Below are 18,118 nucleotides of genomic sequence, written 5' to 3' on the forward strand. Positions count from 1 at the left end.
ATTAAACAAAAGCTTTGCTAAATCAATACAGTTTGAACATGAACAGTATGTTGATGTCTGACTCCTCTAGTGAGTTCAGTGATCGCTGCATCTTGTACTCACTAACTGGATTAGAGAGTCACTGGTCTAATCCGCTGTCCTTCTGAGAATCAGGAAAAAACAAGGGTCTCTCTCAGAATCAGAATTCTGTGCAGTAATATTTATTTCAACTATACATGCCGTGTTAAAAAAAATTCAACAAGAAGTCCTGAAACAAAAGACGATCATTTTGTACACATTCACAGTTCCAACTTTACAACATATCTACAAAACACTCTGAACAAACATCAGGAGGGCTTACTGTCCAATCAGAACACTATTAGAAAGGTAATGTCAACGAGGCTGGTTCATCTGCACACACAGAGCATAGATAGACAGGAGGGTAGGAAGGCTTTAGACTGACACTGCAACACAAAGACCCAGGTCAATATGGCAATGCACAAGACAGCTGAGCACAGCCTGTCTGGATGAATGGAACAGGGGGTGTGTGTGTGTGTGTGTGTGTGTGTGTGGTGGTGTGTGGGTGTGTGTGGTGTGTGTGTGGTGTGTGTGTGGTGTGTGTGTGTCTGAGCCCAAACGCTGGTTAGCAGAGGACGACTGATAGACAACAGACTTTAATTAATACCATCATCTTTTTGAAACAAAATTGTGGCTTCGGGTTCCAAACAGGCAGACAAATTAATTCCCCAAATAAAGTAAATGTACCCAAATCATGAACCTCATTGTCAATGTGAGATCTGACCCACATCCTGTTGTTATACATGTCCCGGTCACATGACCACTGCTCACTCTAATGGAACAGTTTATTAAGCCATTAGATACACATCTTTGATCTATAATAATTACCCAGAGTGTTTACCTTAATACTGGGTTGGATGGTTTATTGAGTACTGTATTGACTGGTTACTGTATATTGGCTGTATAGTGCCATGTTGAGCTGAGTGTTTTGAAGCAAAGCGTTTAGAGAAAAGACAAGAGTCAGTCTACATCCCCATGCCATAATAGTACATTCACTGCATGGAACCTCAGCTTGGTCTATCAGCAGCCTTCTTCTTCATGAGGTCATATACGGATACTGTAATCCCAGCATGCTTTGCTTCAGCCTGCATTCTGTAATGGAATGTTGGTGACTAAACCGACTCTTAGTTCTAGAATCAAAATAACTGCAGTTTGGTAGATAAATACAAATTGAAATGCAGAACACAAATTTCACTCTGAATTCAAATAATCAGAGTTGCTTAGGTTATAGTGTAACAATAATGACATTCAGGACCAAATCACTTTTTTTCCCTCAATATTTCTGTATATCGATCATTCGTTGAATTAAGGCACACGATGCACAGATTGGGGTTAACTGGCCTAAAAATATGTATACTCATATATTTATAATATGTACAGTATCTTGTCATTACCAGCATGACTCGGTAGGACACATTGGTAGATGTTGGTGTGATTGTACACTTGTCACTCACTGGGAAACTGCAAACACAACACTGCCTCTGGAACCAAAATGGCAACCAGAGAACCGAAGATCTAAGATCAGTTACCCTGGAAATGGTTAAGATTAGGTTTGAGAGATGGTACGCTGATCCTGCCTCTGTACCTTGGGGCAACTACCACACAGAGAGCAGTGTGTGAACTCCCAACGGAGCACAGAGACGAACACTAGTGATGGACATGCAGTTGGCAAGTGAGACAGACAGACATGTTACAGGACGCCATTTCAACCTGACAGAACTAAACCCATTGGTGTTGCATAAATGTTTACGTCTTTCATTTCTGAATAAAACAACACCAGCCTGTTGAAGTGGGTTGGATGAAATGTTTCTAAATACCACTCTGCTACATTGAAAGACTGGAGGAAAAGTCTCTGCATCGCCCGTTTGTATCTGTGTGTCTGTGTGAGACAGGAGAAGAGTGGTATGTGTTGATAGAGGACTCTGATGTCACTGGAGCCTGTTCTAACAGTGCAGTGAATTGCATGGTCTGCACGCACACACACACACCACACACACACACACACACACACACACACACACACACACACACACACACACACACACACACACACACACACACACACACACACACACACACACACACACACACACACTTCAGGAGACAACGGCAGCTGTAGGGTACAGACACATAAGAGGACTAAATACACTCAACATACATTACTCATCATAAACCAATAGCAGCAAACGTGTTTAGTAGATATCCCAGTGAGTTACAGAGGGTCCCTGTTAGGGTACGTAGGCAGCCAGGCCTTTCACCTCCCCAAGCAAAGTGTGTGTGTGTTTGCTGTACATTGGGTTTTACCCTCCAGCTGACACACAGTGGTGTTCTCTCTGTTGCCTTCCTTCCTCCTCAGTCTTTATAGTTGAGTTAAACACCTCTAAAGGGACACCAAAGGGACACTATGTTTAGTGTGTCTCCTCGCTGCTCTCCCCCCATCAGTCAGACAGACAAGATACAAACAGTTCTATTGTATTCCTCCTCCTTGTTCAGTTCAGTCCAGTTCACATTCATGGGAAGACAGAGGGTGTCCCCCAAATGGCACCCTTATTCCCTATATAGTGCACTAGGTACAACCAGGCCTATGTGCCGTGGTCAGAAGTAGTTGACAACAAAGGGGAATAGGGTGCCATTTGTGACACAAACAGACAGTGCTTAGTGACAGTGAGACATCAGACCCATTCTTCAAGTAGTTCTCGGAGTTAGACCTCGTACCGTCCACAGTCGGGATCATAGGGCCAGGCTACACACTGGGGGCCACGCTAGTCCCCTACAGGACCCCTACCCCCATCTACCCCCACCCTGCCTTATGTCCTGGGCCTGGGCTGGGGTTACTGAGTCAGGGCTAGGGGTCAGGGTTAGAGGAGACTGACCAGTGTGTTGTGAGATGGAGAGAAACATGGAGCCACAAGACAAGACACAGACCTCCACGTCACATCTGGTGTGATTTTCTCTTTTTAGAGTGAAGGAATGAATCATTCCATGGGGAACACACCCCGAAACACACATGGTCCTACTCTCTCCCTAAGCCTTCTCACAACCAGTCTGGCTCTAGAGCACACTCAGTAGTGCCCCTGCCCCGTCCCAGTTAGTACACTTGGTAGTACACTCCATAGTGTCTATGGTGTCCTAGTAGCTGTACTTGTTGACCACCCTCATCTGAGGAGTCTGTGGGGTGAAGGCGTTGGGTTTAGGGGGGACGTCAGGCTTTAGGGACGGGGTTCGTTTAAGCCCCTGGCGGGGGAGCGAGCCGTGCCCACTGTAGCTGCTCTGGCGGGACAGGGAGGGGGGGTGGGGGTGTTGATGGGGGGAGTGAAGCCCCCTCTGGGAGTCCAGTCTGGAGGGAGGGGTGGGGGGCATGTACCCCCCTCTGTTCATACTGTGTTGGTGGGACAACGACACCCCCATACTGACCCCGTTGGGAGAGGTGGCGGTGAGGGAGTGTCTGTGAGAAGAGATCCTGTGATGAGAGCCGTACCTCCTCTCCAGGGTGCCACTCATGCTTCCTCCCATGCCCAGGCTGCCTGTGGGGGAGCTAGGTGTGGAGGGCAGTGGGACATCAACCCTCTTGGTGGGGCTGTGCCTGGGCAGGGAGGAGGAGGAGGAGGGGGAGTAAAGAGAGGCCTCTCGGCTGGGGACCTTGGGGGGAACCTCAGTGATGTCCCCTAGAGGCTCCAGCATCAGGTGTTGTCTGCTGGGTCGGGGCGCTGAGCCGGCCCCCTCTTGGAGGATAGCATTGGAGCTAGCGTTAGCCGTGTTAGCATCGTTCAGGTGCTTCAGCAGGTCGTTCAGTGTGTTCCTGGCATCCAGTGACCTCTTCTGCTCCTTCCTGCTTCCTTTAGAATGAGGGGGCGTGGCCTGCAGGTGTTCCATGTTCTCTGGCTTCCTGTCCAGGGTGCGCGGCGGTGTGACGTCGTCGGTCGGGTTTCCATGGTAACCACTGCGGTATTCGTGCGTAGCGTTGGGAAGAACGACGGCGCTGGGGATGTGGGAGTGTCCCAGCGCAGGGTGGGGGTGGGGCTGGGGGTGAGGAGGGGGGGAACTGGGGTGGAACTGGGGACTCTTGGCAATGGAGGAGGAGGTAGAGTTGGAGTTCTTCCTGGATCCGTTGATCTTCCCGTGGTGATTGGCTCGCTCCCATTGGTTCCTGATTGGCTGCAGGCCTTTCTGCTGCAGCACAGGGGTAGACTCGGGGGTGGGCAGGGCGGCCAGCTCGGGGGGCTGACAGCCGTCCCGGAGGATCATGGTCTTGGTGTCTCCGTTAGGCGTCAGGTCCTTACCACTGCTCAGTAAGTTGGTGTACAGCTTGGGACAGTCCAGACTTGGCTGGTACTCCTGGAGACAAGACAGGACAGAAGAGAGGGCTTTGTTCATTTGGTTCCTCCAGCCAACACATACTGTACACACACACACACACACACATACAGTGCCTTGCGAAAGTATTCGGCCCCCTTGACTTTTTCAACATTTTGTTACATTACAGCCTTATTATAAAATGGATTAAATAAAAATAAATCCTCAGCAATCTACACACAATACCCCCAAAAATGTCTGCAGCATTGACAGTTCCCAAGAACACAGAGGCCTCCATCATTCTTAAATGGAAGAAGTTTGGAACCACCGAGACTCTTCCTAAAGCTGGCCTACTGGCCAAACTGAGCAATCGGGGGAGAAGGGCCTTGGTCAAGGAGGTAACCAAGAACCCAATGGTCACTCTGACAGAGCTCTAGAGTTCCTCTGTGGAGATGGGTGAACCTTCCAGAAGGACAACCATCTCTGTAGCACTCCACCAATCAGGCCTTTATGGTAGAGTTGCCAGATGGAAGCCACTGCTCAGTAAAAGGCACATGACAGCCCACTTGGAGTTTCCGAAGGCACTGTAAATGTGAATTACAGGGGAGCCAACTTTGTTTAACTTTGATTTGTTTAACATGACCAACTTTGTTTAAAAGCAGTGGTAAATATGAAAATAAAAGTTGACAAATTAATCGAACACCCCCACCTTTCTGTCATGGTTTAAACCATTTATTTCTATGTGGCTATTTCTACCGTCTCCCTGTCCACTGCACTGTCCACTCACTAGTGCTGAATTTCAGCCTCAGCTGAGCTCCTTTAAACACGGATTTTTCTTTGCACTTGCTCACTTTCGCCATTTGTTTGCCAAGTCCCCTTGATAAAAATAGCCTTTAATTCCAATGCATTAGATTTATCCGTTCATTCATAATGGTTTGCTTTTGTCAGTCAGCTGTTTAGAGCGCTCATTGATTTGTTTCTCAGGCGGGCGCGGGTATCGCTGTTCTCTGGGCCGTCCAAGACCACAAGTAGACCATTTACTTTGTTTCTCAGGCGGGCGCGGGTATCGCTGTTCTCTGGGCCGTCCAAGACCAGAAGTAGACCATTTACTTTGTTTCTCAGGCGGGCGCGGGTATCGCTGTTCTCTGGGCCGTCCAAGACCACAAGTAGACCATTTACTTTGTTTCTCAGGCGGGCGCGGGTATCGCTGTTCTCTGGGCCGTCCAAGACCACAAGTAGACCATTTACTTTGTTTCTCAGGCGGGCGCGGGTATCGCTGTTCTCTGGGCCGTCCAAGACCACAAGTAGACCATTTACTTTGTTTCTCAGGCGGGCGCGGGTATCGCTGTTCTCTGGGCCGTCCAAGACCACAAGTAGACCATTTACTTTGTTTCTCAGGCGGGCGCGGGTATCGCTGTTCTCTGGGCCGTCCAAGACCACAAGTAGACCATTTACTTTGTTTCTCAGGCGGGCGCGGGTATCGCTGTTCTCTGGGCCGTCCAAGACCACAAGTAGACCATTTACTTTGTTTCTCAGGCGGGCGCGGGTATCGCTGTTCTCTGGGCCGTCCAAGACCAGAAGTAGACCATTTATTTAGCTTTATTATTTTCAATCAATATCAGTTTTCTTGCCTGGATCAGCTGATGATTATCTCCAATATCACTAGACAACCAGCCTACAGCTAAATAGCAATGCGCAACCATTCCATCCAACATTAATGACAGTACGCCTATAGTAGACTCTCCAGAAGACTTCGATTTGGCAATGGCATAGGCCTACATTATTTTGGATAATGCCATTTTACATAGGCATGGTTACACTTAGTGCTTTTTCCGAGATCTCCAAGATCCAGGAATAGTACAGGGTTTAAGTTCAATGTTAAAATTCAATCAATTAAATTCTTAATAATTACATATTACACTATCATTAATGTCATAAATGTAGGGAAAGAAAGGTTGTGGTTTATGTCACACGATCTGTGAAGAATCTAAGAATTCAACTTGTGTATTATATTGAATGTAGGCTACCTGTTCTGTTTATGTTCATGTGTGTAAAATTGCTTCAGTTGAGAGTGTAGGCTACTGGCAGTGTAGGCCTAGTGGAGGGTATAGGCAACAAAATGCAGTTGACCCTCCTTTTCTGAAAAATGCATTGAAAGTATAGGGAGCGTAACTTTTTTCACCGCAACCGGCAATCAGAGTTTACCCACCATTTATTTACTACTACATCACTGGCTACCCCACAGTGGAGGTGTCAATATCCATAAAACCTAGCGGTCAAACATGGAAATGGTTCCATTCATTTTTCCTCCATTCATTTTTCTCATAGGAAATTTTAGAAACACTTAAAATAAGGGCTGTGTTTCGTGGAGGCTTACCCAGGTGTGACGTTTTAATAACCATGTAAATCTCTCTCGGACAAGGTGACTTTTATCAATATAGTCAGCTCTATTTACTTTTCAGTTTGAAAATGCTAATTAGCATCAACGTAGACATCATGCAAGACTACAAATCCCTGCAAGCTTCTGCACGTCGTCTCTAGCTGACACCTTTGCTAACAGGTATTGTGTCAAGTTAAAACTTGCACAAGACAGTTTACAGAATTGCTACATTTAGCTAACAGATAGTTAATCCAGAGATTCTTACCTTTGCCTCTATTCGGCAGGCTTGTCCAGATCATCATGGTATTTGTAGTTCTTTATGATAGCCACATTAGCGTTTAATTTTTAGGGGATAAACACAGGCGACTATATTGATAAAATCACCTTTTCCTAGAGATTTACACGGTTATTAAAACGTCACGCCAAAGTAAACCTACACGAAACACAGCCCTTATTTCAAGTGTTTCTAAAATCCTCTATGGGAAAAATGTATGGTGGAAAAACGATTGGAGGGTATTATGACTCATACTGTGGTACTCTATAGGCCTACACATTGTAGCCTAGTCTAGTAAATTGACCATGTGTGTTAGGGTAACCACCCATTTTCCCCAGGACAGTTTCAGACCCATTTCCCCAGTTGTCCCGACTTTTCAAGGAACAAAACATTTAAATTTGTCAGCAAGAAGCATCAATTAATTTGGCCTAATCAATGGTATTCGCCGAATGTCAGTAGGCACACTTTTTGGTGTCTTGTAAACAGATCTACGTCCAGTGATCAGAGTACATGCAGATGTCTATTTCCAGTCATCAGAGTACATGCATTGCACTGTTTGGATTATTTTGGACTGGACGAACATGCACAGGTAGCCTACATTTGGAAGTGATTTGTTTGACGACAGCATCATGACTGGTTGTGTTCATGCCACATTTAAAGGTAATACATTTTTACCGTTAAATTACTTCTTTATTATTATTATTAGCCCCCCCCCCTCAAAATAAACTGTGGACGCCGCACCCTGAATGTCACGGTATAATTCGCACTCTGGTTCTATCTATCTACATAAGATACAACGACAATGTCAGTCTGTAACATTCGGTGACTGAATAATGTGTTGACTCATAAATTGCACTCTGTATTCAGGGCTCCAGGTTACCTTGACAGGACTGTCGAAGAGCCCGTTGAGCTTAGCGAAGGATCCGGTGGAGTCGCTGCAGGAGGGGGCTGACTCTGCATCTTTGTGGGCGTGCCGGGGCTTGTGGCGGAGGAAAGAGTCTCTGTAGCAGAACACCACCAGGCCGGCCACTAGCGCCCCCAGGAGGAAGGCAGCCAACACACAGCTGATCAGGATATTCATGTGGACCATCTGATTGGCTTCTCCCGCCTGGATCTCCCACACACCTGAAGTCACACACCCCATTGGTTAACGAACACCCCGACACACACAATCACAGCCAATCCCAGTTTTACACCTCTATATCAGGTGAGTTTGTGGACACTCAGTCATGCAGGGTTTCTCTGCTTTTCCCCTTAAAGGTATTCTGTCCGCTATCCAACAGGGATTTTATCATTGCCAAAACCATTCAGATTGGCTTCCACTCTCGTCATTCTTAATTGTAAATACATGGTGAAAATGGTTAGGATCCCACAACCACTCCGGTGATGTAAGCCAATCTAGAAGAAGTAGTATTATGTTAGTTTGAAGAGGAAGAATTGAAGTGTTGCTTTTTCCCTACCAAGTGTCAAACATTTGTCCAGATAGAAATAGGGTTAGTGCATTCCTAACCAGGACAGAGAAAGACTTGTTCTCACAAAATCAGAAAGACAATGAACCATTGACTCCCCAGCGTTGTCAAAGGGAAGAGGATTGTAGTTTGTCCTCTACATGGTGAGGCTGTTCTGTTTCTAGACTGCAGCTTGGTTAGTAACCACAGACATGGACGAGTTAAACATTCACAGAGCAGGACAGAGACAGAGAGAGGTCCTGGAGCCGGAGAGGTTAATGGACAGGCCTGGGACGTGCTCTAACACTCCCAGGGTTAACCGAGAGAGGTCCTGGAGCCGGAGAGGTTAATGGACAGGCCTGGGACGTGCTCTAACACTCCCAGGGTTAACAGAGAGAGGTCCTGGAGCCGGAGAGGTTAATGGACAGGCCTGGGACGTGCTCTAACACTCCCAGGGTTAACAGAGAGAGGTCCTGGAGCCAGAGGGGTTAATGGACAGGCCTGGGACGTGCTCTAACACTCCTAGGGTTAAAAAACCTAACTCCCAGGGTTAACCCTTTACACCCGGGAACAGGATTAACCCTTCAACTGTAACAGCCAGGGTTATAGGGTCTACTGGCAGAGAGAGAAACGAGGGCAAAATAAAGAGTCTGAAGAAAGAATATAGAAGTGCAGAAGGTTTGAAGATAAGATTTGAAAGAATTGTTTAAAAAAGGGAGAAAATACATTTTCACCATGTAGAAAATCATTAGAATCATTACAAATCAATGAATGAATCAAAATACATGAAGTTGGATGAAATATAAATCATAACAAAATCTGAAAAATATAATCTGATACATCAGTTGATGGTAATCCCAAATACCTGCCCCTGAGAGTGTGTGTGTGTGTGTGCGTGTGGTGTGTGTGTGCGTGCATGTGGTGTGTGTGTGTGTGTGTGTGTGTGTGTGTGTGTGTGTGTGTACAGTACCAGTCAAAAATGGACACACCTACTCATTCAAGGTTTTTCTTGTAGAATAATAGTGAAGATATGAAACACATGGAATCATGTAGGAACCAAAACAGTATTTAACAAATCAAAATATATGTTATATTTGAGATTCTTCAAAGTAGCCACCCTTTGCCTTAATGACAGCTTTGCACACCCTTGGCATTCTCTCAACCAGCTTTATGAGGTAGTCACCTGCAATGAATTTCAATTAACAGGTGTGCCTTGTTAAACGTTCATTTGTGGAATTTCTTTCCTCAATGCATTTGAGCCAATCAATTGTGTTGTGACAAGGTAGGGTTGGTATACAGAAGATAGCCCTATTTGGTAAAAGACCAAGTCCATATTATGGCAAGAACAGCTCAAATAAGCAAAGAGAAATGACAGTCCATCATTACTTTAAGACATGAAGGTCAGTCAATACAGAACATTTCAACAAGTTTCTTCAAATGCAGTTGCAAAAACCATCAAGCGTTATGATGAAACTGGCTCTCATGAGGACCGCCACAGAACAGGAAGACCCAGAGTTACTCTGCTGCAGATGATAAGTTCATTGGAGTTATCAGCCTCAGAAATTGCAGCTCAAATAAATGCTTCACAGAGTTCAAATAACAGACACAACAACATCAAGAGGAGACTGTGTGAATCAGGCCTTCAGGGTCAAATTGCTGCAAAGAAACCACTACTAATGGACACCAATAATAATAAGAGACTTGCTTGGACTAAGAAACACGAGCAATGGACATTAGACCGGTGGAAATCTGTCCTTTGGTCTGATGAGTATAAATTTTAGATTTTTGGTTCCAACCGCCGTGTCTTTGTGAGGCACAGAGTAGGTGAACGGATGATCTCCGCGTGTGTGGTTCCCACCGTGGGTGTGTGTGATGGGGCTTTGCTGGTGACACGGTCTGTGATTTACTTATTTAAGGCCACCACAGCATATGCCATCCCATCTGGTTTGCGCTTATTGGGACTATCATTTGTTTTTCAACAGATCAATGACCCAAAAACACACCTCCAAGTTGTGTAAGTCTATTTGACAAAGGGGAGTGATGGAGTGCTGCATCAGATGACCTGGCCTCCATAATCACCTGACCTCAACCCAATTGAGATGGTTTGGGATGAGTTGGACTGCAGAGTGATGGAAAAGCAACCAACAAGTTCCTCATGAAGCTGGTCTAGAGAATGCCAAGAGTGTGCAAAGCTGCCATCAAGGCAAAGGCTACTTCGAAGAAGCTCAAATATAACATGTATTTTGATTTGTTTAACACTGTTTTGGTTACTACATGATGCCATGTGGTATTTCATAGTTGTGTTGTCTTCACTATTATTCTACAATGTAGAAAATAGTCAAAATAAAGAAAAACCCTTGAATGAGTAGGTGTGTCTGGACTTTTGACTGGTACTGTGTGTGTGTGTGTGTGTCTGCTGTAGCAGCTATGGGACCGTCAGGGCTCCATACAGTGTGGTGGCAGCAGTTCTCTCTCTCCCTGCTAGGCCTTACCCTCTAGGCCCCCTGGGAGTGACTCTAGTGAATGGGAGGTGGCCGGGTCATCCTGCTGCACAAACCCTGAGCCATACAGGTCTGGAAAACCAGCCCCAGGCCCTTCCCCAGGACCAAGCCCAGGATGGGGGCTCAGGGTGGGGGTGAGTACTGGGGGTACTGGGGGGTGTATGGGCCCACTGGGCTGGTCTGTGAATGACGTAGATGACAACTCCATGTCTGTGGTGACAAACAAACTGTTAACACGGTGTGTAGACATGAGGCCAGCAGGCTGTTAGCTTACATCCTGGTTAGTAGGCATGGATTGGTATGTGTACGGACATGTGGGTTAGTTTACGTAACATAATAGGTTTCATGTTTTTGATAATGCTGTTTGAAAAAATAATACATTTTCTGATTCAAGAGCTATTTTATTTATCATTACCAGTCATAGAAATACAGTTGTAAGATTCATTTTGTTGAGACAGGATACAGTTTGAAAGGGGAAAAGGGTGAGAGTTGTCTGAGGAAGGTCTTTGGTACACAGCAGCGATGATTTCATAGCAGTGATGATGTCAGAGGAGGGAGGGGCGCCGAGTGAGCATGCAGGAAGTAAAGAGGAAGTGCGTGAGGAAGATGAAGTGAGGAAATGAGTCCATGTGGAGATGGAGATTTCTGACGAGACCCGGCGATGATGTTTGTTGAGATGATGAAGAAGATAAAAAGGTGTTGAAGAAGAGGAGGTTTGTTAAATAAGATGAAGAGTGAGCAGCGTTGAAGGAAGGATGGAAGGAGAGAGGGGTTCGGAGTTCAAGGAAAGAAAGAAACCAGCGGAATAAAAGATCCAACTAACCAGAGGTCGGGTCACCAAATGATTTGTAATCTGTCGCTGATGTAGTGGCCAAAAACACTAAAACAATTAAAGGAACAAGAAATCAGTATAAAGGAACCCAAAAGTAAAGTCCCAAAACAAAAAAAGGCCCCGATAACTAAGAGTGTAGTTCTTTTGAATCAAATGATAAAAAGCTAAAGGACAGGTTGTCTGAGTAGGCCTATTGCTCCAAGTCTTGTCTGTCTCTAGACCTGAGGAGAGACAGCTATGCATGGCCTCTATCCCCTGTTCTAGTTCTATGGTTCGGCCTGGTGTGTCTCCTATAGCAACACTGTCTTAGTACTGCTACTGGTAGAGCACGTCTATGTTTCTTCCCTCCAAGTAGACAGGTGGCCTGGCTGTGTACCGTATGTGGATCTACAGTAGATGTGTATGTTAATACTGAACATAGAACCATGTAGGGAGGGTTACTGATTGGTGTGTTGGTATGGTGTGGTTACTGGTGTTACTGGTAGTGTGTTACTGGTTGGTTGTGCAGACTGATGGTGTGTGATAGCAAGAGAGAGTGAGAAAGAGATGGGTTGGTATGAATGGGAGGGGCTCACCATGGCAGTCTCCCAGCTGAACCGTGTTCCCAAACTCTACATCCTGCTCATAACCAGACCTGAAAGAGAGGCAGAGGGGAGGAGATTAGAGCAGAGAACCAAACCTCTCTAACCAACATTTCCTTCCTTTATTTCAGTTTTTCCTGAACTCTGTAATATGTACCCCAGCTTAGTACTGTGGTAGTATTGTAACATTTAATACACACAGGGCTCTAAATTTACATTTTTCATTGGTAGCACTGGTCCTCCCACCTTTAAAAAGGTTAGGAGAACCAGAAAATCAGATTTTTGAAATGGATTGAGATGTAGCCTATATGAAGTCTAGCTGCTCTACAGCCCATGTTGTGCCCTAAAAACTCATATGGAACCCTGTAAATACATGTGTTTATTATAAAAACCTAAAATGTTGATACAGATACCTGTCATTGAAATGAAAAAGTAATTTTGGGGAATATATGGTTTCTACATTATGTAAAAGCACTATTTTCCTATTGAGATGCATTACATCGAAAATTGTTCGCTGTCTCTTTAAGAGCATTTATGATGATGTCATGCAGGACATCACTCATTCAAATCAAATACAATTTTATTGGTCACGTACGCATATTTAGCAGATGTTATTGCGGGTGTAGCGAAATGCTTGTGCCATTCATTAATTGATCCTTGATCTCCTGAAGAAGCTATTCCCTTTCCTTTCTTTCTGTGCCTCCAAATGTTTGGATATACTGGTAAAGTTACCAGGTTGTTTACTAGCTAGCTAATGAGCTAACAAACATGACTGAACAAGGTGTAAAACAAATGTGTTCCACCAATAGTTTTAGAAAGGCCTGTGACATGTTATGAATGTAAAATGTGTTCCACCAATAGTTTTAGAAAGGCCTGTGACATGTTATGAATGTAAAATGTGTCCCGCCAATAGTTTTAGAAAGGCCTGTGACATGTTATGAATGTAATGTGTCCCGCCAATAGTTTTAGAAAGGCCTGTGACATGTTATGAATGTAAAATGTGTTCCACCAATAGTTTTAGAAAGGCCTGTGACATGTTATGAATGTAAAATGTGTCCCACCAATAGTTTTAGAAAGGCCTGTGACATGTTATGAATGTAAAATGTGTCCCACCAATCCGTGACCGGAAGAGATAAATGTTGCTCCAGTAATATGAGTCAGATCTTTTGAAATGTTTGGGCTAAAAACAAGCAGTCTCCACTGGATTAATGGTGCAATCATGGTGCTAACGAATCTGCGCTCGGGAAACAACGTTACAACGAAGCCTTATCATTACAAACATTATTATTAAAAATAAAGAACATTTTGGGGGGGGATTTTTGGGGGGTTGCACTGGTGCTCCCAAATTAAAAACTCCAGGCCGCACAGCAAAATATTTTGTTGCATATGAGATCAAATTGATCACACTTTAGGGCCCTGAGTATTCATACTATTTAGTATTGTAATACTTGGTACTCACAGAACTCCAGGCAGGATCCTCTCACAGGCTCCATGAGGCATCCAGCCACAGTAGGGGTCCCTGGACGCTATACAAGACCTAGGGGAGAAACACAACACAGGGTTAACATATATCTGCAAATATACAGTTCACCATACAGGGTTAAATAGGCAGCACCAGTTAACCTCTGTCTGGCTGTATATTAACCAGTGTGCTACAGGTACTCCGTGTTTATGACATGTAGATAGAGAAAAAACATCAATAAACACACAAACCTGTGACCAGGTACAGCAGAAAGTAACCTTGGAGTGGAGTGTGTGCATGTTTCTGAATGTGTGTGTGTGTGTGTCTGTATGTGTCTGTGTCTGACTCACTTGTGGCAGTTAGTGTGTCGCTCACAGCGGCTGAGAGGCATGCGAACCACACAGCTAGAGAAAGCTACATACACACTGTGTGTGTCTCTGTCAACATGGAGCGACAAAATATGCCTGTCATCCTCACTGTTAGACAGACACCTGGGAGACAGAGAGAAGAAAAGAGAGGGAAGAGATGAGTTGGGAGAGGAAGAGGGAGTAGGGGAGAGAAAGGGAGGGTGGGTGGTGGAGGGAGAGACAGAGGAGAATCAGAAATCAGATTACAGGTTACTTGATCGGTTGTTTATCAGAAAGGCCTGTCTACGGTTTCACTCTCCAGATGTAATCACAGTGGCACTGTTTAGCCCTGATACCCTTACTGACAAGAGAGAACGAGAGACTGAGAGGAAGACAGAGGAGAGAGAGAGAGGAGAGAGAGAGAGAGAGAGGAGAGAGAGAGGCAGAGGAAGACAGAGGAAAGAAAAGAAAGAAAGAAAGAAAGAAAGAAAGAAAGAAAGAAAGAAAGAAAGAAAGAAAGAAAGAAAGAAAGAAAGAGAGAGAGAGAGAGAGAGAGAGAGAGACGGAGAGGCAGAGGAAGACCGAGGAAAGAGAGAGAGACAGAGGAAGACAGAGGAAAGAGAAAGAGAAAGTGAAAGAGGAAAGAGAGAGACAGGGAAAGACAGGAGAGAGATACTGAAAGGAAGAAAGAGGAGAGCGAGAGAGACTGAGAGGAAGAGAGAGGAGAGACAGACGGTGAGAGACACACAGCGTGAAAGAGAAGAACACAGAGTGAGAGATGAGACCAAAAAAAGAGAAAGACAGTGAGACAGAGACTAAGAGAGAGATGCAAAGAGAGTAAGAGAGAGAGACAGTGAGAGACGTGTAGTGAGTGTTCCGTACTTGGCTCTGTTGAACAGGTCAATCTCCTCCAATAGGATGCTGTCGTTTAGGGACAGAGGGGAAGTCTTGGCTAGAACCTTCAGCACCACGCCCGCCTCTGAACCAATGAACAGCACTGTGTAGTTACCATGTGGACCAGCCGCGTTGTCCACCGCCAGGGCTGTCAGCCTGTACCTAGAGAGACAAGGACAAGACAGGAGGACAGTCAGACTTCAGTAGGAATTATCAAGCCAGTATTTAAAGGCCATCCGTGCGATCCACAAATTAGCATTTTGATTTAGTTTTTTGTTGATTGTTACCCGGGAATTTAGATCCCACAAACAACTCTTGCGATGTGTGCGTGTGTGTGCTTGTCTGTGTGTGCTTACCTGACGCGTGTCTTGGTGAACCAGGGCTCATCTCCTATGTTAGGCACGGAGGAGTCCATGAGGGGGTGAGACTTGATGAAGAGGAGGGTCTCATCAGGGAATTCTATAGAGGTCTTATAGGACTCAGCCTGGCCGTGACCCGCACAGCAGCCTGGCCTGGAGTCATAGGGGTCAGAGAGGGGTCAAAGGTCAACACAGGTCACACATGAGCCCAGCTACCATCACCCTGTAGGGACTAATAATGTTGACTATTGAATTGAACTGAGGAGAGTGGTTAGGGTATGAGAGAGGAGCAGATGCCTGTCAGGACAACAAAGAGACGTGCTGCTGTATCACCGTAAACATGAAGTCATAACAGAGGATTAGAATGTTCATTTTTTACCACCATAATGAGCAGCTCTGTGGAGCTCTGGGGCCAGAGAGCTGAGCTACGTGTGTATGTGAATACAGGTTAAATATGCAACGCGTCTAAATATCCAGATTAATTATTTACTGCTAATAACCATCAGCTGTGTGTGTGTACGTGTGTGTGTGTGTACGTGTGTGTGTACGTGTGTGTGTGTGGTCATAGACCATGTCTCTCTTGTTAAAGATGGTTTATCTCAATGAGACCAAAACTCAAGTTTATAGTGGCAATACAGTCCTGCCCTGCATCATAAACTCAAGGGTGGGTCATGTACCTGTTGTTGTGCAGACTGACATACACTTACTGTGACATACTGGGCTTGGGTCAGGGTTAGAGACAGACATACACTTACTGTGACATACTGGGCTTGGGTCAGGGTTAGAGACTGACATACACTTACTGAGACATACTGGGCTTGGGTCAGGGTTAGAGACTGACTTACACTTACTGAGACATACTGGACTTGGGTCAGGGTTAGAGACTGACATACACTTACTGAGACATACTGGGCTTGGGTCAGGGTTAGAGACTGACATACACTTACTGAGACATACTGGGCTTGGGTCAGGGTTAGAGACTGACATACACTTACTGTGACATACTGGGCTTGGGTCAGGGTTAGAGACTGACATACACTTACTGAGACATACTGGGCTTGGGTCAGGGTTAGAGACTGACATACACTTACTGTGACATACTGGGCTTGGGTCAGGGTTAGAGACTGACATACACTTACTGTGACATACTGGGCTTGGGTCAGGGTTAGAGACTGACATACACTTACTGAGACATACTGGGCTTGGGTCAGGGTTAGAGACTGACATACTGTAGGTATAGTACCTGGGCTTGGGTCAGGGTTAGAGACTGACATACACTTACTGAGACATACTGGGCTTGGGTCAGGGTTAGAGACTGACATACACTTACTGAGACATACTGGGCTTGGGTCAGGGTTAGAGACTGACATACACTTACTGAGACATACTGTGCTTGGGTCAGGGTTAGAGACTGACATACTGTAGGTATAGTACCTGGGCTTGGGTCAGGGTTAGAGACTGACACACACTTACTGAGACATACTGGGCTTGGGTCAGGGTTAGAGACTGACATACACTTACTGAGACATACTGGGCTTGGGTCAGGGTTAGAGACTGACATACACTTACTGAGACATACTGGGCTTGGGTCAGGGTTAGAGACTGACATACATTTACTGTGACATACTGGGCTTGGGTCAGGGTTAGAGACTGACATATACTTACTGAGACATACTGGGCTTGGGTCAGGGTTAGAGACTGACATACTGTAGGTATAGTACCTGGGCTTGGGTCAGGGTTAGAGACTGACATACACTTACTGAGACATACTGGGCTTGGGTCAGGGTTAGAGACTGAAATACACTTACTGAGACATACTGGGCTTGGGTCAGGGTTAGAGACTGACATACACTTACTGTGACATGCTGGGCTTGGGTCAGGGTTAGAGACTGACATACTGTAGGTATAGTACCTGGGCTTGGTTCAGGGTTAGAGACTGACACACTGTAGGTATAGTACCTGGGTTTGGGTCGGGGTTAGAGACTGACATACTGTAGGTATAGTACCTGGGCTTGGTTCAGGGTTAGAGACTGACATACTGTAGGTATAGTACCTGGGTTTGGGTCGGGGTTAGAGACTGACATACTGTAGGTACAGTTCCTGGGATTGGGTCAGGGTTAGAGACTGACATACTGTAGGTATAGTACCTGGGCTTGGGTAAAGGTACAGGTACATACCTGGGTAAAGGTACAGGTACATACCTGGGTAAAGGTACAGGTACATACCTGGGTAAAGGTACAGGTACATACCTGGGTTTGGGTAAAGGTACAGGTACATACCTGGGTTTGGGTAAAGGTACAGGTACATACCTGGGTTTGGGTAAAGGTACAGGTACATACCTGGGTTAGGGAAAGGTACGGGTACATACCTGGGTTTGGGTAAAGGTACATGCCTGGGTTTGGGTAAAGGTACAGGTACATACCTGGGTTAGGGAAAGGTACAGGTACATACCTGGGTAAAGGTACAGGTACATACCTGGGTTTGGGTAAAGGTACAGGTACATGCCTGGGTTAGGGTAAAGGTACAGGTACATACCTGGGTAAAGGTACAGGTACATACCTGGGTAAAGGTACAGGTACATACCTGGTTTAGGGTAAAGGTACAGGTACATGTACATACCTGGGTAAAGGTACAGGTACATACCTGGGTTAGGGTAAAGGTACAGGTACATACCTGGGTAAAGGTACAGG

General features: G+C 45.5%; 1 protein-coding gene across 6 annotated transcripts in view; it reads right to left on the bottom strand.

Moving 5' to 3' along the window:
• Positions 1–236: 236 nt before the first annotated feature.
• Positions 237–18,118, bottom strand: part of LOC109883634 (semaphorin-6D) — a 43,568-nt gene continuing 25,686 nt past the window's right edge. For 2 of the 6 annotated variants that reach the window (XM_031817936.1, XM_031817935.1), the window contains exons 11-19: positions 15,426–15,581; positions 15,058–15,231; positions 14,179–14,319; positions 13,826–13,903; positions 12,361–12,419; positions 11,777–11,833; positions 10,945–11,163; positions 7,885–8,129; positions 237–4,392 (exon numbers count right to left, since the gene is read on the bottom strand). In XM_031817936.1, the coding sequence (XP_031673796.1) occupies positions 3,187–4,392; positions 7,885–8,129; positions 10,945–11,163; positions 11,777–11,833; positions 12,361–12,419; positions 13,826–13,903; positions 14,179–14,319; positions 15,058–15,231; positions 15,426–15,581 (2,335 nt within the window). In that variant the 3' untranslated portion in view covers positions 237–3,186. The remainder of the gene's footprint in view (positions 4,393–7,884; positions 8,130–10,944; positions 11,164–11,776; positions 11,834–12,360; positions 12,420–13,825; positions 13,904–14,178; positions 14,320–15,057; positions 15,232–15,425; positions 15,582–18,118) is intronic. The other 4 variants (XM_031817938.1, XM_031817937.1, XM_031817939.1 and 1 more) reach the window with 3 other exon arrangements.

The sequence above is a fragment of the Oncorhynchus kisutch genome, unplaced genomic scaffold (genome assembly GCF_002021735.2).
Source record: "Oncorhynchus kisutch isolate 150728-3 unplaced genomic scaffold, Okis_V2 scaffold1207, whole genome shotgun sequence".
NCBI lineage: Eukaryota > Metazoa > Chordata > Actinopteri > Salmoniformes > Salmonidae > Oncorhynchus > Oncorhynchus kisutch.